Consider the following 27,965-nt stretch of genomic DNA (forward strand, 5'->3'; position numbering starts at 1 on the left):
AGATTTAGAACTCACTAGTCCAAGTAAGTCAGGATGCTGTCTGATCTTTAGAGGTGTGGACACCAGAGAAAACAGATATTTTGAAAAGGATTTGGAAGAGGCCCTCTCCCTCTTCCCATACCTAGAACAACCCATTCTCTTGACTACACATACGCTAATATTCTCTGTGGAGCAACTCTTTTGACACATTTTGACATTTGTTCCCACATTCTGGATCTTGTTAACATTCAACTGGATAAACTTCCCCTCTGACTTCTCTGTCTTTAATCATAAAGCCTTGCTCAGTTGGGCTCTGAGAGCCTTTCTTGAGCTTCCTTTTCTTAAGATTAAGGTCGGGATCTTTTGTTTAGCATCCAAGGCCCTTCAGGAGCAGCTGTCTCCCACCACTCCCCACCCCCAGTTGCTCTGTGCTGCTGTGACTGTCCTGTGACTCTCGGCGTTGTGCTAGCCTCAGTCTTTCCTCCAACTCACTCCTGTTTTCCTTCCCTCTTTCTTCTGCCTGTGTGAGACTGTCTCCCTGGGGAACGGAGAGCTGCCGGGGGACACCTGCCAGGACCTTTGTGCATCATAAAATATGTGTCTTCTCCAGCTGAAGTCCTAATCCTCTGCTTGTGACGGACAATTGGTCACTATGGCAACTGACTGTGACGTCACAGGATAAGGACTTCAGGTGAAGTAGCAGGAGCAGGTGAGTGTTTAGGAGACAGATTTTAGTGTCTGGCGGAGGTTCCCCACCCCCGGCACTCTCCTGCAGTGCAGGGGGCTTGGAGGGATCTCTCCGGCTCCTGCCGTGTTTGAAAATGATGCGGTGAGAGTGTGTGCATGGCATCTGCGTGCTGCAGCAGTGTGGGGCTGACAGAGTGTGTCAACTTGAGCTTTGGCTGTGCAGGCACCGCTGCCGCGGGAGCCTGTTATTCCATTCTGGATTGCTATTTTGATACCCAGATTGCATCATTCTTCCTACGTATAAACAGGGGGTCCCCAGGGCCCTGCAGCTACTCACTTCTCCACCAACACTGTTGTTGTGATGAGCTCTATTTAAATGAGCTGCCGGATCGGGGCAGGTTCCAGCCACACATGAGCACTGTCATTTTGGGGAACATGGAGGGCCGAAGGATTTTTATGGATCGGGTCCTAAAAGGCTGAGAGTGATGGCCTCCCGAGCTGAGCAGAGGGCGACAGAGCTAGTTCCTGAAAGTTGAAAATCTCGTTTTCTTCCTTCTGAGCTTCTATTCAGAGGCACCCAGAGGATTAGGAAGGAGATGCAGCGAGGAAGAGAGGCGCCTCTTTGAGGTCTCCTTCTTGCTGCTCAGTTTGGGAAAATTGCTGCAGAGACTTGGAAATAAACAGGAACAGGAGGAGTCAACCTCGCTCTTTCTTGCAGGAGCATCTCAGGTGAGCTAGAGAAATGCAGCCCTGGCTGAGGATGCATCCCAACAAGGAGGGGCTCCAGGCTGCTCCCCAAACCCCATCCAGAACCCAGCTCCCTGAGCCTTAGGCCCTGTGGCCCAGCTGGCTTGCTGCATGCGGGTGGGTGCTCCTGGGTGCCCAGGGAGCACCATCCTTCAGGACTGGTGGGGGTCTCACCTGTCGCTCCTCTGACTTCTCTCCCAGGTGCTGCTCTAATTACAGGGTGGCAGGTAAGCCTGCTGGCAGCCGGGGCAGGATCGGCAACCAACCTAGGTGTGTCTTGGATTAAAATCCGTCTTCCTAACAGGTACTGACGTCTGAAGAGTGGGTGCAGCCTGTTTCTTGAAGGCAATGCTGCGCTGAGCCATGGGGCAGTGGATGGTGTCAAGGGCTTGCGGGGGGGCTTACTTGGTGTGCTCAGCATCCTGAGGCTGCTGAGGGTGGGAGGGCACAAATGACTGGTGAGGCTGGCCAGCCTGCCTGAGCGTGGAGTGCGCTATTTCCTTGCTTAGTGCGTGGCAGAGGCAGAGCGAGGCAGGGTGTCTTACCTGTGGCTACGGAGGCTAGTCAAGGCTGCTCAATGGTTTGAAGCTTTACCAGGGCAATGTAGTTTGAAGCTATGTCCCTGCCTCGGTTGAGGCCTTTGTGTCATCCTCCGTGTGATTGGATGTTGGGAACAGAGAAGCTCTATCCAGCTTTGGACACTGGCAGAGGCACTTCAGACTGCTTCTGTGGATCCCACTGCCAGGTCAGATCTGGGACTCCGGCAGTTTCATGGAGCCTGGACAAGAGATGAAGAGTGAAAGCTTCATAGGCCTTGAAGGTTGCTTAGCACTGGGCTTAATGCTCACTGGGTGGCCTGGGCTGACCCATGTCTGATTTCTGGGACCGCCTTGGGATGTCTCTCCTGCTCTCATCATCTGATGCCAAAGTGCCTTGGGTGTGTTGTTCATGCTGAGGGGAAGTTAGCTGCACTAGGCCTCCTTTCTTTTCCTGGGCTCAGCACACACTCTCGCCCCAGTAGCAGGCCACAGACTACATGTTGGTCTTTTAGTTGAGTTGTAAGTCAGAGGAGATAAAATGTAGCCTCCAAGTTAGTGCCAGTCATAGGGTACCTGGGCACCAGGACTTCCTTCTGTGTGTTGGAATATACCCATTTGTCTGTCAGAGGGAAACCCCACCACAGCTACATGGAGAGAGTTTTGGACTTTCTACCTTTCTCAGCTTCCTGACACAAGGGACAGACTACTGTCCAGGGTGCTGGTCCTCAAAGAGCTATGCACTGTAATCACATGAAGAATTAGTTTTGAATGTTGATGCCTGGACCTCCTGAAACTCTGATGCTCTCGCCACCCATGAGCCACATCCCTAGCTCATATCAGGGTATTTAAAATTCCCCCTTATAGTTAGGATTTGTAGCAAAGACTGCACCTGTCTCCACATTTATTTTCTTTAGGCACAAAAGCTTCATTTCATTTGCTTTTCCTCAAATATTGTATTTCTTAAACCTTTAAGCACAGCTGGAGAATTCCAGTTTCCAGAGCTGGGTACAGGCTATTAGTATAGTTGGATCATAACTGTGGTCTGATCATTATTATAAAATATTTTGTATATGGTGAAACTGCCTAGTTAATTTAAAAAGTATATCATTTGTTTATTATTGAATTAGGAAAGAGTCTAGCATAATGAAAGGGACATGGTTTTATGTGTGTGTGTGTGTGCGCGTGCAGGTACATGTTTGTGCACATGAATGCTATGGCACACGCGTGGAGGTCGGAAAACAACGTTGACTGACTGCCCTCATTTTTCAGCTCGATTGAAGCAGGCGTTATTGTTGTCTGTGGCTGTGCTGCGTAGCCCAGGCTAGCCAGTCCGTGGGCTGCTGGGATGCTGTTGTCCCCACCATCCACCTGCCTGCCGTTGTCCTGAGGTTGGAGATGCTTGCCAGCATAGCGGCATCCCATGAGCTCTGGGAATCTGAACTAGGTCCTCATGCCTGCATGGCAGGTGCTTCACCGTCCAGCCATCTCCCTGGCTCCAACGACATGGTTCTAAAGGCAAACAGACTTAGGTTTCAGTCTGCCACAGGCTTATATAATTTAGCTTCTTGGAGCCTTAATTCCCCCCAGTAAAATGGAGACAAGACCTATTGCTAAGAGTTGATGATTGAATAAGTATCACATGTGTGGTGCCAGTGCAGAGAATACTGCTAAGAAGATGCCAGCTTGTATTACACCTCCGAGGGACAGGACATATACTTACTCAGTTTTTGAGATAGCCTATCCTGGAACTTGCTATGTAGTCTAGTGTGGTCTTGAACTTGAGAGTCCCCTGCCTCAGTCTCCTGAGTGCTAGAATTACAGGCTTGCACTGTGGTCCCACCTCAGTTTCCACTCTCTTAACAGAGTGAATGACTTTGATTCTCAGAGCTGTTCTCCCAAACCACTAGGCTCCATAGGGAAACCTCCAGTACCTTCTTCTTTCTGGAAACAGAGGGCCTTCCTCATTGTGTCATAGTTCCTTGTGTCTCAAGAATAAAGTTTCTGGTTGTAAAAGAAATGCTCAAGCCTGAGAACTGAATAATTCAAGTAGAAATAAGCGGTAAAATAGGTGGGCTTGGTGTTGCACACTTTTAATCCTGGCACTTGGGAAGCAGTGGCAGGAGAGTTGCTGTTAAGTTCAAGGCTAGCCTAGTCTACATAGAGAAATCAGGCAGTCTAAGGCTACATAATAAGGCCCTGTCTTTAAAAGCTCCACATCCCTCATACAGTTCAGTTGGTAGAGTGTTTCCATAGCATGCGTGATGCCCTGGATTGAATCCTTAGCGCTGCAGAAATCAGGCACAGTGTCATACACGCGTAATTTTACCTCCCTAGGAGTTCAAGGTCATTCTTGGCTCTATTTTGAGTTCAAGACCAGCTTGGGTTACATGAGACTGTGTCTCAAAAAAAGTCCCTCCAATATAAGGACTATATGTAAATAACATTTTACATATAACACACTTTAAATATGTAGAGTGTCTTATGAGCAGTGCAGTCAACCTCTGGCTAATCCCCTTCCTCCAGCTTCCCCTTAGCCACAGCTCTCTGGGTTTGGTTTTGTTTGTTTGACACAGTTTCTCACTGTGTAGCTGAGGCTGGAGTCAAACTGGCTATTCTCCTGCCTTGATATCTCAAGTGCTGGTATTATAGGTGTGTGCCATTGTGCCTAGCCCACTTGACTTCCCGACAAGGATGATAGCCTCAGTGCTATTTGGTTGACTGTCCCGTCTTGTTGCCTAGGGGAGTTTTCCTGAAGCTGCTAAGGGCACACGAAAAGACTTGCATAATCGGCACACCCCTGCTACTCCTAGTCCCTTCAGTTTAACAACTTAGTAACATTCAGAGAAAGGGGGTGATCCCCCAGGGTGAGTCCGACAATAACAGCAGAGCCTTGTCTACACGCAGTGTGGCTCTCAGCTCAGGCAGAGCCTTGTCTACACGCAGTGTGGCTCTCAGCTCAGGGCGACTTCTCCCACCATCCAGAAACGGCCAGCTGGCTTCTACTAAAAGTGGCTGTGAGCGCAAGGAGTACACATGCAAACACCAGCAGAAGAAATGCAATTATCTATTCTTCTAAAACCCATCCTTGAAAGCCAAATGTGAATTATTTCTGTATGCAGACATATGAACAGGTAGTTAAAATGCAGTGTGATGCTTCTTCTACTGGAGGCACTAATTAACTGATCCTAGGGGAAATCAGTCCTGTTTCTCAAAAGCAGAACATCCGAGCAGGTCTGAAAGGATACATAGGAGTTTATCTGAAAAAGACAGAAGCAAGAACAAGTATTTCAAGAAGGAAGAGAGCCATGCCAAAGTTTGGCTGTTCCAGAGACAGACTCAGCATGCCACAGACTTCTGGTATCTGACAGAGAAAGCTAGAGGTGAGGCTGGAAGGGTGGAAGGCCAGGTTGAAGATGAATGCCAGACAGGGTTTTGTCTTAAGGCTGAGCAAGGCCTTTTTTGAATTGTCCAGTTCATCCTCCTTGTCCACTCGGCTGTGTTACTGTTTTCTATGTCTGAGCACTTGGTACCAGGAGTCGGGAGTCTTGTGAAAATAGCTTTCAAAAAGCAGCCTTACGAGGAATGTTTGAGACAGCTATGGCCTCCTCCCTCAAGGCCTGATGTCTTTCAGCAACTTGAGCCTCAGGTTCAACTTTCCACAGAGCAGCTGGAGAGTTCTAGGAGAAAGAACGAAATGGTACAGACCCCTGAGGTTTAGACATGGAGAGTCCGCCTCTCCCTCTCTTTGTCTCTCTGTCTGTCTCTCTGTGTGTTCAGTGTTCATGTGTATGTGGGTGGCATGCACATGTGAAGAGCACCAGTCAACATGAGGTGTCTGTCTCAGTTGCCCTCTACCTTATGCTCTGAGACAGGACCTCTCACTGAACCTGGAGCTACTCCAATTTGGTTAGGCTAGCTGGCCAGAGAGCTCCAGGAACTTGCCTGTCTCTGCCCCTGCTTCTCCCCCACTGAGCCATCTTTTCAATCCCAAGAGTCCTTTTTGATGGTAGGATCCCAAGAGAGGCCAGGCACAATGGCAAACGCCTTCAATCCCAGCACTCGGGAGGCAGAGGTAGGTGGACCTGTGTGGGCTCAAGGCCAGCCTTGGCTACATAATGAAAGTGTGTCTTTAAAAAACAAAAGTGATCACAAGGAATTCTTTGGGGAAGAGGAAGATGATGCTTTTCATCATACCATGGATAGGATGTGAGAAATATTTTGAATTCAAATCAACATTCAAGGAGAACTATGTTTTTCTCAACTATTATCTAACTTAATTCTTATGGCAACCCTCGTGTGTGTGCATGTGCACTATTGCACACATCAGAGGGCAACTTGCAGCAGGGTCTTACTATGTAGCACCCTCCCCCCATGCACACACACTGGCCTTGAACTTGTGATGTCTTGTGCCTCAGATTCCCAAGTGCTAGGGATTGTAGGTGTGTGCCACCATCAAAGCAACTCCCTCTTTTCCCTTTCAGTTTCACATATAACGAAATAGGCATGGGTGAGTCAGTTGATAGGAAGCAACTTGCCCAAAGTCACTGGGTGGCAAATCTGGTGTTTGGGCTTTCGTTTTTCTGGGTGAACTGTGGGGCACTTGCCTCTGTGGCGTTCATTACCGTGTTGATGAGATGAGGCAGAGAAGACTGTGACAGCATTGCTACAAGCCCTGTTACCACCAGCTCTTTTTCACACCAGCCTCATCTGCGGACACAGGTACCTTGCCCTCTCCACGAGACTCATTCCCAGAGCTCTGTGGGTCTGAAAAGTCACGTTGTCTCCAGGGTGGGAGTCTCCTGCTGCTTATGTAATTCAGTTGCCCACTCTACTAAGGAATGTGTTGGAAACTTGCGTTCCTCCGGAAGAGGGAGTGAGTCAGGTTGTTCACTGGTGGTGCATACAGTGCGCCTAACATGGTCTAGGACTGTAGGTGGAGGCAGCCCAGCAACAGGCTTCTAATGCCCCAGGAGCAGACTTACTGGTGTTGGTTAAAGCAAAAGCAATTGGTGGCAGGCAGGAGGGGTGAGTGGTTCATCGCTAGAGAGCTGGAAACTCTAGCTTTGAGGTCTTTGAAGTAATCTGGGTAACATGATACCCTGAATGACTGGTGCTGCCCTCTGCACTACTCCAATCTTCCCAGGAACTGAGACCTTACAGCTTTAGAGTGAGGGACTGGAGCAGCAGGAGGCACCTGATTGCCAAAAGCAGAGGAGCCTGAGCTGTGGTAGCTGGCTCCTGGGGAAGAGAGGAAGGCAGGTTAGGCAAAGACAGGGATGGAAGGAGGCTAGATGGATGGTCTGTAGGGAAGGCCTCTGATAGGACTGTCATATTCATGTAACTGCAGGAATATTGCCCATATCTCGATGCTGGGTATTAGACAGCCTTTTCCTCGGCCTTATTGTAATCTTCTCTGTTGCCTTGACTCCATTGTCTGTTTTTCCCCAATAGAGCTCATCTCCTGTCCAGGATGTCGGCAAGTCTATCTTACCAGAGATGTAACTGAACATATTTTTCTTCAGTCCTTTTCTCCTAGGCAACCCACAATGGCCAGGGTAAGTGAAGACAAGGGAATTGGAAGGCGATGGTTTACAGAAATTTGTGGGACCCCTGTCTATAGGTCTAGCCTCCTATCACTGACTTGTGACTTCACCGTAAGTTTCCCCATCTATCTATCCATTCATCCACCCATCCACCCAGGAGGAAATAAAAAAATGTTTGAATAGGGAGAAGCAGAGTAGTTTTCTACTAGGTGAAAATTACATGCTTTGAGTGGAAGGTGACAGTTTCTTCAGGCACATTAAGCATTACTTAGTATATTTTAGTGTTTTTCTTTTTCTCATGGCTCTTACTGAAAATATCAGAACTAGGCTTTTCTTTCCCTTTATCTTCCCCCTGAGTTGAAAATTCACACGCTGGCTTAGATTTAATGGCCTCTTTAATCTTTTCTGTAACAACTCTCAACCTCTCCCCCAAGTTCCTGAATTTCACATTTCTTACAGACTGGCATGCCTTCTGTTTTTCTCTCTACTAACATATTTTTACCACTATATTTCATTCATTTGCTCATTTATCTACTTGTTCCTGCATTTAATTCCTACTGATGGTCATATCCTCTGGGGCTTTTGGTGCTAAGAAGATGACTCATTGATTCTACTTCTAAGACATTCATAGGAAAATTCATAGAGCTTTTTGGTTTAGAGTTAGGCATGGAATAGGTAGATTGTTTGCCTGCATCATTTCATGACGGTTCTCACCAGACCTAGCATTATATCTGATGATGACATGACCCAACGTTTGGACTAGGAGAGGAGGAGGTTGGGCCGGCAGCCTCCAGGTGTGGAGACACAGCTCTGAAGCCTTGCATGCGCTCTCTTGGCTCTGTGGACTCACCTCCCTGGGTGCTCTGACATCTTAGGCTTTCTCCCTTTGAAGAAACTGAATGCTCTGCTTTTGCTTGAGTTTTTCCTCTGTTGTAAACTTTCCCTTCATCTACCTACTTGATGTTCAGCATTCAACTTAGATGTTTTTCTATTGGTGAAAAAGTTCCCAGCCATTCTTAGGCCTAGTTCTTGGAAACTCCCCCTCCCCCCCAAATATCCTTAGCATTTGTCAGGTGTTTATTGTTACACATTTACCCATTTAAAGGGTGACACCCTGCCCTTGCTGTGCATGCCTTCATGGGGGAGCCTTGGCTTACTGGGTTTCCTTAGCTTTAGCACAGGATAGACACTGTTCATTCAGTCACACAAGGTGCTTTCCTGCACAAACCCTGCCAGGCAGCCTTCCTATAGACTACACCCCTCAGTCCTGGGGATACAGTCCATCAGGACCCCATTCCCTAGAGCATTTGCTGCTTGCAGCTGCAAGCCTCAGTGATGATAAGGTCTCTGCTTCCAGAACTGCTCTGAGTGCAAGGAGAAGAGGGCAGCACACATTCTCTGCACCTACTGCAATCGATGGCTGTGCAGCTCCTGTACAGAGGAACACCGGCATGTCCCAGCCCCAAGCAGCCCACTCTTCTCTCGGGCACAGAGGGGATCCTCAGGTACCAGCCCCCTACCCTGCTTCTATGCTGACCCTCACGTGCCTAGGGAATGGCTCTCTGACCTTGTTTCCCAGCCAAGGGAGACAGTGGGGATGGTTCCTGGGTCTTTTGTAAAGGAAGAATGGCTCCCTCAGAGTCAGAGGGGTGACTCACTCCAGCCTTTCACTGCTAGGCCGGGGGTGGGTAAGTGTGGGTGAGCTGGAGCTGGGAGCATGATCTTGAATCATGGGAGCTACTTGAACTCCTACCTTCCACTCTGTTAGAGCAGTATGTCTCACATGCAGAGGCCTAACACTCTGGACCACTCTTGCCCTTTTGTCCATCCCGCACTACCTGTGTTAAGCAACCTCCTTTTAGAACATCTTCTCCTAAGGCCTTTGGCTGGCAGGAGGGGTTTCATGTTTGTCAGGCCCACAGGAAGCAGAGTTCGTCCCATGAACTAGCTTGAAGCCCAGCAAGTCTGAGGAGATGGCTTTAGCGCCATCAACACAGAGTCCTGGTTAGTGAGGAGGCTTAGGCTCCTTTGGGAGGGTTTCCCACTGTGCCAGAGATGCACCTGGAGCAGGAGCAGGCGCTCTCTTCACTAGGTGGTGGGACACTAGGGCCTGAGAGTGTGGGGTTTCCAGACAGCTGAGCAAATCTAGCCAGGCTAAGCTCGCATTCTTCCCTGTTTCCCAAGAGAGACCTCTCTCCTGTTTGTAGCTAGGGGGAGGAGATACATGTTCTCTGCAGACCCAGGGCTGCTCAGTAGAACTTAACCGGAAAGGTCTGCATGAACAGAAGCCCACGTCTGCTCTCTTCCCGGACAGGGGTGAATGGTGGTGGCTCCGGGGACTTCGCCCTGTACTGCCCTCTGCACACACAGGAGGTGCTGAAGCTGTTCTGCGAGACCTGCACTGTGCTCACCTGCCACAGCTGCCTGATGGTGGACCACAAAGAGCACAGGTGGGTGCGTTCATCTGTAATCCCATCACTTGGGAGGCCAAGGCGGGGTGATGGACGGCCATCAGGGGACAGGGGACGGCCCAGGCTACCTAGTGAGTCAGATGGTTACTTGATTACAGAGTGAAACTCCGCCTCAAAGGGGGAAAAAAGAACCTTCTTCTGCCCAAGCCAGCTTGCAGCATCCGGGCTGAGGGGTTTTTCTTCTCTTGTGGGACCTCTCTAAAAACTTGTTGGTGGACCAAGAGACTTCAGTGCCATTGACTCAGTGCATGTGTGCCTAATGCCCAGGAGAGGAGCCATCACTCCTCAGCTCTTGCTTTGTCTCCTCTCTTAGGTGCAGACATGTCGAAGAAGTTCTGCAAAACCAGAGGATGCTCCTGGAAAGCGTGACCACGCAGGTGGCGCATAAGAAATCCAGCCTACAGACATCTGCAAAGCAAATCGAGGACAGGTAGTCCAGCCTAGATCCTGCTAGTAGCAGAAATGCTCTGCTCCCCCACCTCCGGCAGCAAAGCCCCGTTCCTCTTTTACTTAGAGGTCTCAGGGCCAGTGAGGTGTCTTTGGGACATCAGCTGATGACTAGGGCCAGGCTAGTTCAAGATGACCAGAGTGAGTCTGGGCCAAAGTTCTGTGCTTTATGAGTCAGTCAGAAGAGGGTATCCAAGAATAAGGGTGTACAGTGAGTAGATTCTAGAGAAGAAAATGCTGTTTATTGTGGGATAGTCACAGTCTGTTTGTTCTTGTTCCCCGTGCAAATATGTAAGTGGCATGCTATCACTGCATGCTATTTCTGGTATTTTGTATAGGAAGAGGAGGAATCGGGAACCATTGGACTATTTGGTTCAGTCATTATAATTCTTTCAGTCAAGGTTTCTCTCTGTTTTACTGATGAGGAGACAGAGGTTCAGACAGAGGTTAGGTGACTTACCTGAGCTCATGTGGCAAATCAGTTTGGAAACCAGGACTGTGATGACATCAAAGCCCATAAGCTTTTAAATAGCTTTAATGATCTGTGATAAGCCACGCCTTTAAAATGCATAATTGATTGGTTTTGGCATTTTACAGAACTGTGCAGTTGAGCATTTTCATCACCCCTAAAATAAACACCAAGTATGCTATTGGTCACTCTCTCCCTCCCCCTCTATCCCAGTTCTCAGAAGGCTCTCATCTCTGGGACCCCGCTCTCATGCTCTCTTTCTCTCTCACATCTTAGAGCATCTTCCTTTGGGACAATACATCATATGAAATCATACCCCTGTATCTCACAGTACTGTGCCACCTGGTGGGCTCCTGGGCGGGCCTGGCTGTGGGCCTGAGGTTTACCTAGAGGAAGCCCAGTTACGGGGCTGGAGACACCGCACAGGGCCGAGGAAAGCTTTGTTCTTTGGTGCCTGCTTGGCCCTGATCAAGGCAGCCCCCACGTATCAGCTTTTCTGTTTGCTGTCTCTCAGCCATCAGGAAAAGGATCACTGTGTTTTGTCCCTTCATGTTTCCAGGATTTTTGAAGTGAAGCATCAGCATAGGAAGGTGGAAAACCAGATCAAAATGGCCAAGATGGTCCTCATGAATGAGCTGAACAAACAGGCCAACGGGCTCATAGCGGAGCTGGAGGTATGTGTACACAGATGAGCCAGGTCAGAAGCCAGGGCTAGGATTCACATATGTAGTCTTTGTAGCCTTTTCCTGCACACTATATTTTAAAACTTCTAGCCTAATTTTGAGAGAGGGGCTTATTAAGGGCTGGAAAGCCAGTTCAACCTCTCACTGATACAATGTCTCTCAGGTAACTGCCATCCTTAACTACACCAGGTTGACATCCTAAAACAGACTAATTGCACCTTCTTCACAGGGTTGTATGCAAGAGATATAGACATTCACTCATTCATTTGTTCATTCATTCATTTTTTTTGTATTTATCACCAATCCACATTTGTACATAAAAATCTCTCACCGCCTCGTCTCCCTTTCTCCATCAGCAAAACAGCTCAAGGCTGTTTTCAGATGTTCTCTTATCTGATGCCATCAGTGTCCATCCTGGTGCACAATGGCACTCGACTTCCCATGTAGGTCCTTGAACAGCACCAGGGACTCTGTCTTTTCTCTGTGCACCAGGGCATTACTAATGACAGAAAGCAGAAGCTGGAGCAGCAGTTACAGAGCATCATGGTTCTCAACCGTCAGTTTGAGCATGTGCAGAATTTCATCAATTGGGCTGTCTGCAGCAAAACCAGCGTCCCTTTCCTTTTCAGCAAAGAGCTGGTAAGAGGAACCCTGTCCCTTCAGCTTGTCTGAAAACAGATCAGAACAGCTCATGCTTCACAAGGGGAGGGACCATCCCTGGAAGTGCATGTTTTGGGGAGGAAAGAAGAGTAAGATAGCAGGTGCAGCTATCCTTCTGATGTGGCCATGGTTTGGGGTTGGTAAGTGAATGTCTTTTTTTTTTTTTTAACCAAGTTCCATAGTACAAGGGACCTAGCTGCAGAAATGATCTCACTTATAACCTGGCCAGGAAAGCCTGTAGTTCTTGTGGAGTCAGATATTGTGTTGGGCATGGGCAGTGTGCAGAGATCTCACAGGAGGCTACTGGGTCCAAGCAGGGGAATGAGAGAAGAGCAGGAGTTGAATTTTGGGCTTGGGAGCATGGTGATACCTTGGAGAAGGAGGTGTTTGGTTTTTGACAGGGTCTTGTTGGGTAGCTCATGCAGGCCTCAAACTTGAGATCCTCCTGTCTCTTTTCCTCTGAGCTCAACACTCCAGGCTGGAGGAGGGTGAATTTTGAGAGATGATCATATTAAATCTAAGGTGCCTGGAGGGTATTTGAAAAGAGCTGTTGAAATAGCTAGTCAGATAAATGGGTCTGGAAGTAGGAAGAAGAGTCAGGGCTAGAGATTAAGATGTTGTGACGTTACTGGGACAGTCACCATGGGAGCATCATGGAGGAGAAGAGGAGAGCAAATCTGAAACTAGAGAGTGCCATCATTTTTACAGAGGAACACAACTAGAGTTTAGAGCAGAGTTGCAACAGGTCTGTGCTGGCCATACTACAGAAATGAGGCAGAGTGGACAAAGGCGAGCTGCCTCGAGAGCCGACAGTCCCAAGGCCCCTGGCGATCTTACAGGGGGAAGCTCCAGGAAAACAGGCAGAGTCAGAAGTCAGATGAGGAGCATGAGCAGGAGAGATGGGGTAGAGATAGGAACAAAGAAGAGACAAGTAACTTGGAAGGATGCAAGTTGGAGGAAGTGTTTTCTTTCTAAGTCTGGCTTCTATATGGGAGAAAAGTTGACAGTAAAACAAAGAGAGGTGGGCACATCCTGGGAAAGCTGGTAGAAAGTGAGATCCAGCGGGCTCTGGTTGGCCTCAGACGAGGATGGTGTACATAGTTCAGTGTGCAAAGGGAGGGAATCTGTGTTTGGAGAGTTGGATTTCTGTTGTTTCTGGAACTCGGCCCAGGCAGGTGTCACACTCATTGCGTAGCTCAGGGTGACCTGAACTTTTGGCTCTCTCGAATGCAGGTGGTACAGGCATGCACCACTCTGCTGGGTTTATTGGACCTAGGGCTTCCTGCGCAACAAACGCTGTGTTCACTGGACTACAGTGTCAGTTCCTGGAGCAAACTACAAGATACTAGATAATGAGAGGGTTAAAAAATGGGTGAAATGGCAGGGTGAATGCCCTCTCATGGAAGAGATAGGTGATCAAGGAAGCACCTAAAACGGAAGTCCTTCCAAGGGAGCCCCCGAAACTAATGTTCACTTACATGGTCTTAGATAACAGGCTTTCGGATGCCTGGATTGACCAGAGGTTAGAATTGGTAGTGGGGAGAGACTTACGGCACTAGTGATTTGGGACCTGAAGAGGATGGAATACCCGGGAAGACTGTGGACGTCAGGAATGGCACTCCTGGAATTCAGTGAGATTGAAGACATGTCCCGGGGGAGTAGGAGCACCTTAGAATCAGGAAGTAGGTTGTTGGAGTCTATGGCTTCATGGCTAGAATGAGTCCAGGTGACGAATAGAGTTTAGGTATAGTGACTGAATGGAAACAGATGGAAGTTGATTGACATTAGAGAAATAAAAGTGATGCAAATAACATATGGACTCAACGGCATTACAGAATACATATATATATATATATATATATATATATATATACACAAATACTTATATGCATGCAGTAACAATGATGGAAAAGAAGCCCTGGTGGGTAGTGATGGCACATGCCTTGAATCCCAGCACTCAGGAGGCAAGAGGCAGGTGGATCTCTGTAAGTTCAAGAGCAGCTTGATCTACAGAGCAAGTTCCAGGACAGCCAGGGCTACACAGAAAAACTTTATCTTGGAAACCAAAAAAGAAAAAGAAGAAGAGGAGGAGGAGAAGAAGAAAAGGAGGAGGAAGAAAGGAAGAAAGGGGAGGAAGAGGAGAAAGAGGAGGAGAATCTGTAAGTTTGAAGGAGAGCAGGGAGGAGTATGTGAGAGTATTTGGAAGGAGGAAAGGGAAGGGAGAAATTTTGTAATTAAAATATAATCTCAAAAACAAACAAAATCAAGAATGGGCACTGGGGATATATCTCAATGGTAGAGTATTTGCCTAGAATGTATGAAGCCCTGGATTTGATACCTAGCACTCCATAAACCAGGTGTGGTGGTGCATGCAGGAGATGAGAAGTTCAAGGTCATCCTTGGATATATAATAGATTTGAAGAAGGCCTGAGATATGTGAGACCCTGTCTCAAAAAAAAGAAAAACTTAAAAAAATACATCAAGAACTTAAGAGGTCAAGATGTCGATTGGGCCATATCTAGAACCCAGGGATGGTGGGGTGTGGCTAGCCCCAGGTAATGGGAGAGTTCTGAAGGGCAGTAGGTGAGAGCCACGGCAGAGGAAGATGGCAGCTGGAGAGGATGAAAGACGCTTTACATGCTGGTGGAAGCAGAGCAATGGCCAGCTCAGAGAAGGTTTGCACAGCTTTTAAAGTAGGCAATGGTGGGATGAATGGGGCTTCCAGGAAATTATAAATTACCTTCTGCCTGGAAGTGATACGTCCGTTAGGATTCTAGAGTGTTGGGAACAGGAAGAACATTCTCTGGGAAGATTGGAAGGTCCTGAGCACAGGGAACTGAGACTGTAGAGTATGACCAGAGACCAGAGGGACTGACTTGGGGCCCTTGAACCTGCGGAGCAGGCAGATGCTCGCATCAGTGACCTTCGGCCCTGTTGTCAGATTGTGTCTCAGATGCAGCGCTTGCTGGAGACGAGCTGTGACACAGACCCTGGCTCTCCCTGGAACATCAGATTCACCTGGGAGCCCAACTTCTGGACCAAGCAGCTGGCGTCCCTTGGTGAGCTGTGACCTTTGGCCTGTCTGCTAAGATTAAGCATAGGCAATCTGCTGTGCTCTTTAGGTGGGTCAGCATATGTCCAAGAGAAAGCGCTCTCAGAGACTCAGTTAAGCCTTTTCTTGAGTAAATGTGGTGAGGATGGGCTGAATAATGGCAGCCTGGGACTCGGCAACACCACCCGAAATCTTAGCTTCCCATTCTGCTCAATGTCACTCCCTGGGATGTGACTGGCTATTTCATTGCTAGAGGGTGACAAGAGAGTGACCCTCCTCTTCTGAACGCCATATGGCGGTTCAAACGAACACATCTCTGTGTTTACACAGGGCATATATGTGTGGTATAAGCTACACACTCCTCTTTTGAGGTTGACATGCGAACGGAAGGTTGACGGCCTCTTGTGCATTCATCTTCTCTGCTGTAATTTCTGTCAACCAGTCTTCAGGCAGAGTGCAGACAGTGTGAAGACGTGCCCATGTTGCCAGCCTACTGGCTTATTTAGCTAACTACTGACTGCCACTTTGACCTGAGGCTGTTAATCTCATTGAGATTTTTTTTTTTTTAACTTGGCAAATCAATGACACTAGATTTGTTTCTGTTTGTTTGGACGGGTCTCATGTAGCTTAGATTGGCTTCCAGTTCACTAAATGACTGAGGGTGGCTTTGAACTTCTACCTTCCTTCTGGGGTGCAGGGGTCACTACCCAGTTTATGATTCTGGGGATCAAAGCCATGCTAGGCCAGCACTCCACCGAATGAACCATATCCCCAGCCCCAGATTTAGTTGTTTGCTGCCCTCTCCCATTTGATTTAATTTAGCAATTGCTCTGGGTGAGGCCTGGTGCTGAGCAAAAGGACGTCAAGACAATGAGTGAAGGAGGGGTAGACAGAGAGAGCACTAAATACGATCTCACCACAGGGGTTTCTCACCCAGAAACTCAAGGGCAGTGCTGGTTGGTGTCTGATACTGACCTGGCATGGGATCTTCCATCACACTGCCCAACAGTTTTCCAGATGTGCACCTAGAGGCTCTCGGTGTCACTTCACTATTTTCCAACACACTTCCTCCCCAACCCCATGTGGATTCTTTTAGTGAGTCTCCACTGGGCTGTTAGACTAAAAGGAGTATAAAGAACAAGTGGATTTCCCAGTGGCGTAGAAGGGCTGATCATTTAGAAAAAGTTGACCCAATTCCTCAAACGCCTGTGGTCTCCTAAAGCAGCCTCCTAGCAGCATTCTAGACCGAGTCTTGAGGTCAGGGGTGGAAGTCCTTCATCTCTGTAGCTGACAGGATTTGCTGAATGGTGTTCTTTGGTCCTGGGAGTGGAAAGCAGCAAAAGGGAGCAGCTGCGCCTTACCTTTGGGAATCTCTCTGTTCTCAATCTCCAGGCTGCATAACCACTGAAGGAGGACAGGTGACCCGGACAGATGCAGCCTCTGCTGCTTATGGGAGTTTACAGGGGCAGTCGTCCTTCTACCAGAGCCACCAGGGGCCCCTGGCTCAGCAGGAGGCTCTCAGCCACCCCCAACACAAGTTCCAGCCTCCAGCACTTTGCTCCTCATCTGTCTGCTGTTCCCACTGCTCCCCAGTCTCGCCGTCCCTCAAAGGCCAGGTCCACCCACCCAGCATCCACCCAGCTCACAGTTTCCGGCAGCCTTCCGAAATGGTGCCCCACCAGCTGGGGTCCCTGCAGTGTTCCACTCTGCTGCCCAGAGAGAAAGAGCTGGCCTGCAGTCCTCAGCCACCCAAACTGCTGCAGCCCTGGCTGGAAACATCGCCTCCTGCAGAACAGGAGAGTACACCCCAGCGTCCAGGGCAGCAGCTGATATCCCAGCCTGTGTGCATCGTCCCTCCACAGGACGTTCAGCCAGGAGCTCATGCCCCGCCCACCATACAGACGCCCTCCATCCAGGTTCAGCTGGGCCACCACCAGAAGCTAAAGCTCAGCCACTTTCAGCAGCAACCACAGCAGCAGCCACCACCCCCGCCACCTCCGCCTCCTCCACCCCCGCAGCATGCACCCCAGCCCTTGCCTTCATCCCAGCACCTGGCTTCCAGTCAGCACGAGAGCCCTCCCGGGCCTGCCTGTTCCCAGAACGTGGACATTATGCACCACAAGTTTGAGCTGGAGGAGATGCAAAAGGATCTGGAACTTCTCCTGCAGGCCCAGCAGCCCAGCCTGCAGCTGAGTCAGACCAAGTCTCCTCAGCATCTTCAACAAACCATCGTCGGACAGATCAATTACATCGTGAGGCAGCCAGCACCTGTGCAGCCCCCAAACCAGGAGGACACCCTGCAGGTGAGCTGGCGTCCCAGGGCTTCTCAGGGTGTACAGCAGCTCTTCCCTCGTCTAAGAGTGGCCTCAGCTTAACCCTCACATGTGAAAGCTCTCCCTGCTCAGTAACGCTGTGGTGGACATAGCACATGGTCTCTATAGAGATCTGGGCTTAGTATTCTCTACGTCCTGGCTTAGCCCTGTCCCCTGGGATGACATTGGTGATTTTGTCCATAGTCAGTACCTTTGAAAACCAAAATATACTGGTAGGGGTTGGGGGAGAGAGAGAGAGAGTCAGTTTGTGTAGAAGCTAGGGGTTAATATCAGGCATCTTCCTCTATTGCTTTTCACTTTTTTAAATAGAGTCTTACTGAACCTGGAGCTTGCCAATTAGGCTTACCTCGCTGGCCAGCAAGCCCTAGGGATTCACGCGTCTCCACATTTCCAGCAACTGGCATTACAGGCACTTACTGATGTTCTTGGCTTTTTATGTGGGCTCTGGAGGATTGAACTCAGACTCTCATGTATTTATGGAAAGCACCAGTTTACTCAAGCCCAATAGATGGTACTACAGCATGGTGCTGGGCCCCTGCCACCAGGGCCAGGATAAAGGGGTGCCATCTCTCCTATGTGCACATCCTTTGAACTCCCTTGCTGGGAAGTTAGGTGTGCCTAGTGGGGAAACGGGAGTCGAATGAGGAGTCAAATGAGGAGTCATCAGACCTTAGTGGGTGGCACGTTTACAACACTCCAAGGATGATTTCAACTGTGCTTCATATCTGCAAAGCTAGATATGTTTTATGTACACATCTGGAATATTATATCAACAGATGTGCTCTGTAGGTGGTGCCGTCTGTAGCTTGTAGTGGGGTTGGTGAGGGCAAGCAGTCTTCCTAGAGACCATGCAGTGCTGAGAGAGGAGCTAAGACTGGGGTCTGGGTCTGCTGGTTTAGCTACAATGCCACAAAGAGGCTCTGATCTCTCCTTAGGGAATACTGGAGTGCTGGATTCTGAGCCTCTGTTTTCTCACCTAAGGTGATTGTTTGTAACATTGGGATCTTTGCTGTTCCATGTCTTAATTCTTAGTTTCTGACTTTTTTTTCCTGTAGATCTCCTGTCCCAGCCTGTTTCCCATCCCTTCTCACATTTCCCACAGTGATGTCTGTCTCCTTTAAGTCTGTGATTACACACCTTCAGAGACACTCCAGAGACCTTTGTTTTACTATACATAAGGCTTCCCATTCATGCTTCATTATGGATGACTTTAGCTAATGCTTCAGGTGTCATCTCCTGAAGCTTGGTTCCTTTGAAGAGGTGCAAAATAATCCCTGTGATGGCAGGACAGAATGCAGGGACCATTGAGGGTCACAACCTAAATATAAGTACAAACTGTGTTACAGATTTGAGGGTGTGTCTCTGTGGTAGGTTGAGTGCTTGCTACCATGCACAAGACCTTGACTTTGATTCCTAGCACTGCAACAATGACAATAATGGAATAAACTCAGACCCAAACCAAACTAACCAACCAGTTAATCAATCAGCTAGCCATCCAACCAGCCAGGCAACCAAACGAAAATCCCATGTTATAATTGTTAAAGTGAATAACAAAGAGTTAGCTTAGAATTCTTGCGTTAGGTTCTATTCTAAGACTATGGTATTAGAATACTGTTTCAGAAAGAGTTTAGATAGGGTAGGTGTGTGTGTGTGTGTGTGTGTGTGTGTGTGTTTGTGTTATGTGCATGTTTGTGTGGGTATATGGATGTCTGGGGATGTGTATGTGAGGGTACACATGCATTTGTGTGCATGTGTGCATATAGGCCAGAGGTTGACATCAGCTGTCTTCCTTGATCACTTCCTGCCTTAGTTTTTTGAGATAGGGTCTCTCTTTAAAGCTATAACTCACAGATTCGCGAGGCTGGCGGGTTTATGAGCTGTTCTCTGCCCACTACATTAGCTCTAGGGTTCATTCTCAAGTTTTATGTGCATGCTGAGATTTGAACTCAGGTCTTCTGCTTATATACCAGACACATTACTGACTGACATTTCCCCAACACAGATTATTTTTCTTTTTGAGAAAGTTTAAGCCATTCATGGTGTGTAAACAGTGACAATGGGCAGGGCCCATTAGTCCCTGCTGCTATTCTCTGTGGAACCCATCCAGGGTCCTTATTTCTTTTCTAGGTTACAGAGGAGCCACCAACATCTGAGGGCCCAAAGCCAGCTCTACCTGTTGATAAGAGTACTGCTGCCACCTTGCCCCAGACATCTGGGGAAGAGACTCCTCACAGTGTCCCGCCAGTGGATGGCGCCTCCCAGCACTCCTCTCCAAATGTGGTGAGAAAGGTACTAACACAGTGTAAGGTGGGCTTTTCTGTCAGCCTGGACACCGGGCACCTGAGTGAGCCTGATGGGATGCAGGGCGTGTATCCATGTTCTATCTGATGCTACCCAGCCCAGGTTTGTGCCTTTCCCCCCAATGAATGAGCAATGAAGGCCTTTCTTTATCTTCCTTCACACTCCCTGCATGGGCTTGCTGGCCTTCACTTAGAGTAGAAGGGTCAGTGCCCAGATGGTGTGTGGTACTTCACAACCATGATCTGACTTCACTTTCCTAATGGCTGTCTGAGGTGGGCATCACCACCAACTAGCAAGAACACTGAAGCATGGAGCCCTATGGCTTCCAGAATTGCTGAGCTTTACTTAAGAACCCAAGGCACAGCCTTTAACCTTTCTGAAACTTAAGGGAGGGGAAAGATATTTTATGTGGCTCCCCACTACCCCAAAACCTTGGGCTTAGAATCAGAACCAGTGGGATTGGTTGGGTGCATGGTTGGCAGAGATGTCCTTGCAGAGGCAGTTGAGTACCTACACAGAAACCTTCCTAGAGATGAGCTAGCAGAGGCCTCTTGTCTGGTCACCCTCTCATTTGCTGGGAGCTTTCATTAGCCTTGGCAGTAACCTAGCCCCCACAGTTCCCAAGCTGTCTGCCTCTGTCTTCTTCTCTTGTCCACTCTCTCCTCCTTCTAGCTGGACTGTTAGCAACCTGCCATCTTCTCCATCCTAGCCTGTGTCCCAGGGCCCTGTTCCTTTTATTGCCCTCCTGGGCCCAATGCCCTCAATCTTCCTGGTCCTCTCCAAGTTCTGGCTGTACAACTCCAAGCTTGCCCATCAGGCCTTTAGTATCTCCTCTGCTTGCAGCCTCGTTCTGCTAGTTGCTCCATGTACCACCCCTCATTTTCCCAAGAGTCAGTTTCAAACCATCTTAGGTCACAAGCAGCACAGTCAACACACGCCACTGTTCTGAGGTCTTCAGGGCACACTCAGTCAATCTCACTGTGCTCAAGGGGAAAGAGTTTAGAAAAAGAAGCAATGGCAGAAATGAAATGTTGACTGGAAGCTTCAGATCACTCTCAAAGCCTGGGAAGACCTCTGATACGAGTGGCCTTTGGTCTGTGCCTGTCCTGTCCTGTCCTGTCCTACCTACTCTGTTGAAAATGCATTGGTCTACAGGTACTGCAAATAGGCCCTTTGTAGGTCCTAGTTGTTTGCCATTTATTTATTTATTTGATGTTAACAAATGTTATACACATTCACACAAATGCACACATATGTACTAGAATTTCAAATGTTGTAGATGATCAGTACATACTGGTTTGTAGGGTGGTCCATCTCACTGTGGAGTTGCAGCCTAGGGAGAGATAAACAACCACCAAGTAAGTTATGATGGCGTGCTATAGCCATTTTGAAGTGTACCTTCCTGGAGCATTGACCTCTGAGAGAGGAGGCTGCTCACAGGACCCCTCCTGGAAGTTCATCTTACACTAAGATGTGAAGAAGTTGGGCTAGTCCAGGGAGAAAGGATATTGTGGAAAGGAATGGCAGTCTTGGAAGGTCAAAGCTGACAAAAAGCCCAGGCTTTCTTAGTGGTTTCAGATGAATTGGCTTAGCATAAACAGGAGATGTACCTGGGAATGGAAGTGATTAGAAGGCCTTGTCTATTATGCTTGGATTTGGGGTTCAGTGTTTGGGACTGGTGTAGTTGCCTGAAGGATTTTCAGTTAGGAGGGATATGGCTTGAATTAAATTTGAAAGGTCACTTCAACTGGAGATCAGTGCTAAGAGAGACCAGGAAAGTACTGAGGAGAGAAGCTGAATGACACTAGTAGCCATTCAAAAGAAAAGGAAGCTAAGATTTCAAGGTTGATCAGATAGTAAGAGCTTTGAATTCAGTGTCTGATCGATGACAGACACTTTGGCTCAAAAACCCCGATCTGTCTTGGTCCAGAGAATGGGAACATGGGATAAAGAATGTACTGGGAGTGGGGATTGTTTTGAATTGCTGATGGTTTCCCATGGAAGCCACATTAGACGATGAGCCTAGGCAGCCATTTTTAGTGACTAGAGTTCATCAGGAAAACTGGGACTTTCTGTTGCTTAAGTGGTGGGGAAACCACGCAGGAAACACTGCCTCTTGGTGGGGTGGGAGTGAGGGTGGGGCACACACAGCTGTGTTCTTCCATATATAGTATGGAGGAAGGGAGGGAACCACATTCAAGTACAGAAACTGTGGCCTGTGTGAGTGGCTCTAGGGCTTTCTGAATAACAAGGGGACACTGGGGACATTCTGGGTGGCCACAGGTTGGTGATGGGGTTGGTCAGCTCTGGTAACTATAAATTCTTGGTCCTCATGATCGGTTTGTGTTGTGGTTTGGAGCAAGGGGAAGGCAGGCAGCCTGGCATTTGTCAAGGGTGTTTTCATAAGGCTTCATGTCTGAGGTTCCCAGAGAAGGGCTGTTATCATGGCCCAGAGGGAGCTTTGGATTGGCAGGGAGGCCTCCATAAAGAAAAGTGCTCTAATTTGAAGGAATTTATTGCTTTTATGTTGGGGTTGAGTGGAATAAAAGATATGGAGCTTGAGGAGACCAAATATTTTGAGCACTGGATTACTGAATAATACTTTATGAATTTAAAAACAGAACAATTTTCCACAAGTTTGTTTTTTTTTTTACATTTTGATTCCACTTTGTGTCTTTGTTTATCCTAGCAATGCTATGAGGAAACCACTTTCTTATTCCCCTTTGAAAGATGTGGAAACTGAGACACAGAGAGATTAAGTGACCCGCCTAATACTCATACAGCTGCCTATGGGCAAGGTTAGGACCAGAATACAGGCTCCCGACTTAGTGACTGGGTTCAGTGGCTTCTGTGTGTATTGCAGTGGGAGAAAGAGGACTCCATTTTAGCCTCTCACCTGCTGGATTTTGTCTTTGAAGTAGCCTGGGACTTTGCTGGGGAGAGTCCTTAGGATCCAGCTTCCTTTGGCCTTTGTTGTCTTTGGTAAAAATGTTTGGGTCTGCAGCCACTCAGCATGTGCTGGCCAAATGGGTGCCAGGGAAGTGAAATGTCCACCTGACAGTCCTAGACCAGAGGCATCTGGTGGCACTAGGCTCTTTGTGTGCGTTCCATGTACTCTACTGCCACTAGGAGGACTTTGATTAGAGCAGAGCACCTGCTGCTGCTAAATGGCCTCATGGTGAAGACGTTGCAGCTGAAGATGAGACGAGAAAGCTCTAGAATGAGCTTTCTAGAGAGAGAAGCCGTGCACTCTCAGCTTGTCCTGCCACCTTCCATGTACCCAGCAGGATGATTCGACTTTAACCCCCTGGCACTGGCTGTTGCCCAAGCTCCCTAGTCTTGGTTCAGCTCCACACACAATCTCCTTAAGTCCCTGGTGAATCTGGAAGACATTTCCAATGGCTTCTTTTCATACTTCTGAACTAAGTACCCAATGAAGACTACACACAATCATGTCCTTAGAGCATGCTCAGGGGACCATAGCTACCACAGAGAGCCCAGCTGGGTCCTTCATCCCCTGCAGGTGAGCTCTCTGCTGCACAGTGCAGCACCACTTCTTCCACGAAGGACTTCGAGGTCCCTGGGGTATTGCTCATGGCTTAAGAGGAATCTGGATTGTATTTCCACCAAATGACGCAGAAGCAGTAGGCATTCTTGAGACCCAGACTGTTAAGGGAGATACGGATAAACAAAGGATAACGGCGGAGGTGGGAAGCACTTACACCATTATCCAAGCACGTTGACGCCCGAACTCTTCATAACTCTTAGAACAGCACCATGAGATTTCTATCAGCCTGGGGAAGAGGAAATTCTAGCCCAGAGATGAGACATTACGAACTTAAATTCTTGCTGTAACCCTGGCATATGTGAAACAATCCATCTTACCTTCACATCCCTGAATCCACTGCTGTTGACCAGATCCTGGACACTCAACTTCAGCAATGATCTAGTAATCGCATAAAATGGCCCTGAAATTAGCCAGAATATTCCCAGGACCTGGTGAAGCTTTCTTAAGGCATGTCCTGGGCCTTGCTCGGCACCTGCAGAACTGCTCTGAGCTGCTCTCTTCCCTCAGAGTCAAGCCAAATACTGAATGTGTCCCCTTTAAAGAGCTCTTTTTTTAACTCTCTAGTGATTTCCTTCACCTTTGCCCACATCTCCTGGTCCTCAAGGAAGCAGGCATTTATTCATAGGCTGAGGTTTTCCTCCAGCGTCCTGACAAGACTCTCCCAAGCCTCCAAGGTTTTTGTGAGTTTCACTCTGCTGGCTTTCACTTCAGACTTACTGAATTCCCCTCATGCCTTTCCTTTTCCTCCCCACATCAGTCTCTAGGTCCCCTTTGCCTCTTTGTTTTTCTCAGTTCATCAAGGCATTAGGTACTTTTCACATCTTTTCTCTTTATCTCCAATGACCCTATTTGACTCTGGTTAGTGGGATGTCTGTGTGCCTATTAGAGTAGCCTTAATGAATACAAGAGCCTTTTGAGGTAGACAAGCACGCATTGACAGTAAGAGCAACAACATTATCATTCAGAATCAACCTGTAAAAAGCCAGTATGTGACACCGGTTACTAGACTAGGCAGTTGCTCCCTCGTCTGCCTTGTCTGGCTGTCTTGCTGTCTACTGCTCATCCAGCCTGCCTATATGAAGCTGCTGAAGCACTCAGATCTTTTCAGCACTGAATTAAGTCAGCTTACCTCTGTAAGGTAAATTGCCTCTCCTTACCTGCACACTCAGCCAGAGCAAGAGCCCTCAGTATGTCTAAGACACGCTTCCCAAGTCATTGGTCCAGTTTCCAACTGTACATAACCCGGTGCTCTTTGGTGATATTAACCATTGGGAAACATCCTGAAACAAGTAATGAGCAGGCAAAGCCTTGGAGCAACAACAGAGACAAATGGCACAAACCCAGGGCTTTCTATCATGTATGAGATTATAGACCTACATGCAGCATATACTTAACATGCTTTATCATGCAAGTTTTCTTTCAAGTTGCTTCTTTCTTTCTTTCTCTCTTTCTTTTTTTTCCTTTCTTTCTCTTCATTCCTTCCTTCCTTTTTTTTTTTTTTTTTGAGGGGCTAAGTTTTGAGGCAGGATTTCTCTGTGTAGGCCTGGCTGTCCTGGAACACTCTCAGGGCTTAGGGATTCTCCTGCCTCTGCCTTCTGAGTGCTGGGTTAAAGGGGCATGTCATCATGCCCAACTTAAGAAATTACTAATTTTCTACATTCAAGCAATGAGCTTGAGTTAGGGAGTTAGGATTTATACACTAGAAGTTCCCAAGAAGGAAGCCTGAAGAAAAGCCAGCATGTGAGATTTTTGAAAGGACAAGTTCAGCCCTCCACTCTTAAATGGCTCTGAAGTCATCACGGGGCTCAGTTTCAGCTGTCAATTTACATGTTAGGCTCTATTTGTTCTGCTTAATGAGGCTATGCAGAGTTTACAAGTCACCCCATCCAGAATAATGCTTTTTGTTTTTGAGACAAATTTCTCTGTGAAGTCCTGGATGTCCCATAACTCACTCTGTAGTCCAGACTGGCCTCCAACTCAGAGATCCACCTGCCTCTGCCTCCTGAGTGCTGGGATTAAAGGAGTGCACCACCACCACCCTGACAAAATAATATTCTTAAATTGATTCATTTTTCTGTTTAAAAGAGTATGTTTCAGATATCTGGGAATGAGCTGACAAGGAACACCAAGCTATCTTCCCTGTTCCCTGTTTATCCCCAGAAATGTAATCTTGCTGGAAGAACCAGAAAGAAACACAATAAACTCAGGCCATGCGTACTATGTGTCTGTTTATTATTTCACAATTACTTCTCACTAGAGCACCTGATTTTTAGCCAATGGCACAAAATTAAGACCAGGCAGCAGATTTTCCCAGCCAGACCAGGATTCCCAGTCTTAAGCCTAGATGGACTTGGGAAAGCTGGGTAATCACTCTGTGTCTCAATTTTCCTTCCTGTTAAGTGAGAGAGCAATGCTTTCTCTGAGTGTTGGGAATATATGTGGCAAACACTAGAACAGTAATGTCAATACACTGAACTCGAGAAGGAGTTGTCGGCGGTGAAGTGGGGAGAGGGTGGGCAGCAGGTTCCAGGAAAAACAAGACAGGCCAAGGGCTGGGCAGAGGGCTGCATGGGTGAGTATCAGCAGAGACGGAAAGTTAGGGGGAATCTCAGGCAAGGCGGCTAGTCAGGTGGTAAGGACACAGGAAAGGACCAATGAATGCTCACACAAGTACACAGAAAGGGGAGACAGGGCTGGGCTGGAGCTCAGGTGCCTGCTTAGTGTGCACAGCACCTGGAGCTCCACCTTCAGTGCCTCAAGAACTGGGTGCAAGTAGTGGTGTTGAGAGGTGAGGCAGGAATGTCAGAAGCTCAAGGTCATCCTCAGCCACATAGCAAGACCCCGCATCAAAACAAAGGAACAAATACATTGACATAAGGAGAAAGGCAAAAGAGAGGAAAGGGACTGAAGAGTCAAAACATACAGGTGTGGAGGAGGAAGGACAGGACGGTTAGGAGCAAGTGAGGCAATGCTAATTAAGGAAGTTAAGAATAGGTTCTTAGGCTCAGGGAGGTCTCCCCTCATCCTCTAAAGACCTGAGTTCAGTATCAGGGCAACTTTTTCTTGGTGATTTGACTCTTCCTTTCTGAACTAGAAAATGGTTGACTTTAGCTAGCAAACTTCAAAATACATATTTTATGAAGTCTGAAGGTTTTATGTGTGATGAAGTTGATGTGTCAGCTCCCTGCTAACAGCTCAGATAGTAAGTAAGCCATCATCTTGTGAAGCTTTATGGCAGGAAATGCACTTTTGTTTTCTCTTGTTTGACCTCTGAACCCACTGGATGCTGCAGAGAGCAGGCACTCTTCCCCCGGCAGAAGCCCCTTCTGAGTCAAGCCTTGAACACCAGACAATGTGGCCACATTGTCAAGCCCTTCTCCAGCCCTAGCATGCTCTTTAGAAGCCCTTCCCTCCTCCCTGGCTCTACTTGCCCCTTTGGGCTTGCTCTCACCTATGCTCATTTGTGGCATTGGCAGCAGAGTATCCTGAAGCCTGTTGATTCTTCACTTTCTTTCTACACATGGAATAAGTACTTTTTGGTTTAGTGGTTGGTAGCACTATATTCCATAGAGACAAAAAACTATCAAAAAGTCATCAACATGGTGTACATAGTTTCTGGAAATGTCATGTCTGTGCATGTGTGCATGTATGTGCACATGTGTGTTGAGAGTTATTTATTTTATGTATATGTGTGTTTTACTTATATATGTACACACACACACAAACACACGTGCGCGCGCACACATACACACACACACACACACACATATAATGTCTGTGTACCATGGTATGCCTGGTGGCCAGGAGAGGGCATCAGATCATCTAGGACTAGAGCTGCAGATAGTTGTGAGCTGCCATATGGGTGCTAGGATTCAAATCCAGGTCCTCTGAATGAGCAGCCAGTAATGCTCTTAGCCACTGAGCCATCTTTCCAGCCTTGCCATTGTATTTTTACGGCCTGTAGAAATGGGGTCAGTGCTAGACTGCTCATAGCACTCTTTCAGAGTTCCTTCTCCCATGGAAGTTTCCCAGGTTTGGTGACCTCCAGCAGAACTTCACTCTTGCTGGCACTGGCTGCCTCATGATTGGCTATAGATGTGCAGATGACAGAGATGAGTTATAGGAGCAGATCTCCAGCAGACTTGCTTCAGAATAAACTGTGACAGTTTGCATAATTCTTCTGTGGCTCAGTCTGCCTGTCCTTTTCTTACTCTGTCATTTTATGAACTCATGTGTCACTGCATGAAGTTAGAAATTGGGAGAAAGTAGTTGATTGTCCTCTAATAGGTCTGCTCCTTGAGACTTGGCTTTGTGCAGAACTCAAATGATTAAGTGCCTGCTCTAAATGGGTTCTGCAGCATGCACGAAGCCCTGACTTCAATCCTTACTGCCATATAAAACTGGGCCTAATGGCACATGACTTTAATCCTAGCATGTGGGGGGAGGAGGCAGGAGGATCAGAAGTTCAAGGTCACTCTCAGCTACA

The 27,965-nt window shown here is 47.9% G+C and overlaps 1 protein-coding gene across 3 annotated transcripts in view; it reads left to right on the top strand.

Annotated features, from left to right (window-relative positions):
- Positions 1–437: 437 nt before the first annotated feature.
- Trim66 (tripartite motif containing 66) overlaps positions 438–27,965 on the top strand; it is a 43,337-nt gene continuing 15,809 nt past the window's right edge. For 2 of the 3 annotated variants that reach the window (XM_060367070.1, XM_021636281.2), the window contains exons 1-11: positions 695–1,395; positions 1,615–1,717; positions 7,404–7,507; positions 8,853–9,000; positions 9,810–9,945; positions 10,280–10,396; positions 11,442–11,556; positions 12,058–12,204; positions 15,167–15,284; positions 16,670–17,580; positions 19,738–19,899. In XM_060367070.1, the coding sequence (XP_060223053.1) occupies positions 7,499–7,507; positions 8,853–9,000; positions 9,810–9,945; positions 10,280–10,396; positions 11,442–11,556; positions 12,058–12,204; positions 15,167–15,284; positions 16,670–17,580; positions 19,738–19,899 (1,863 nt within the window). In that variant the 5' untranslated portion in view covers positions 695–1,395; positions 1,615–1,717; positions 7,404–7,498. The other variant, XM_060367071.1, reaches the window with a different exon arrangement.

The sequence above is a fragment of the Meriones unguiculatus genome, chromosome 14, assembly GCF_030254825.1.
Source record: "Meriones unguiculatus strain TT.TT164.6M chromosome 14, Bangor_MerUng_6.1, whole genome shotgun sequence".
NCBI lineage: Eukaryota > Metazoa > Chordata > Mammalia > Rodentia > Muridae > Meriones > Meriones unguiculatus.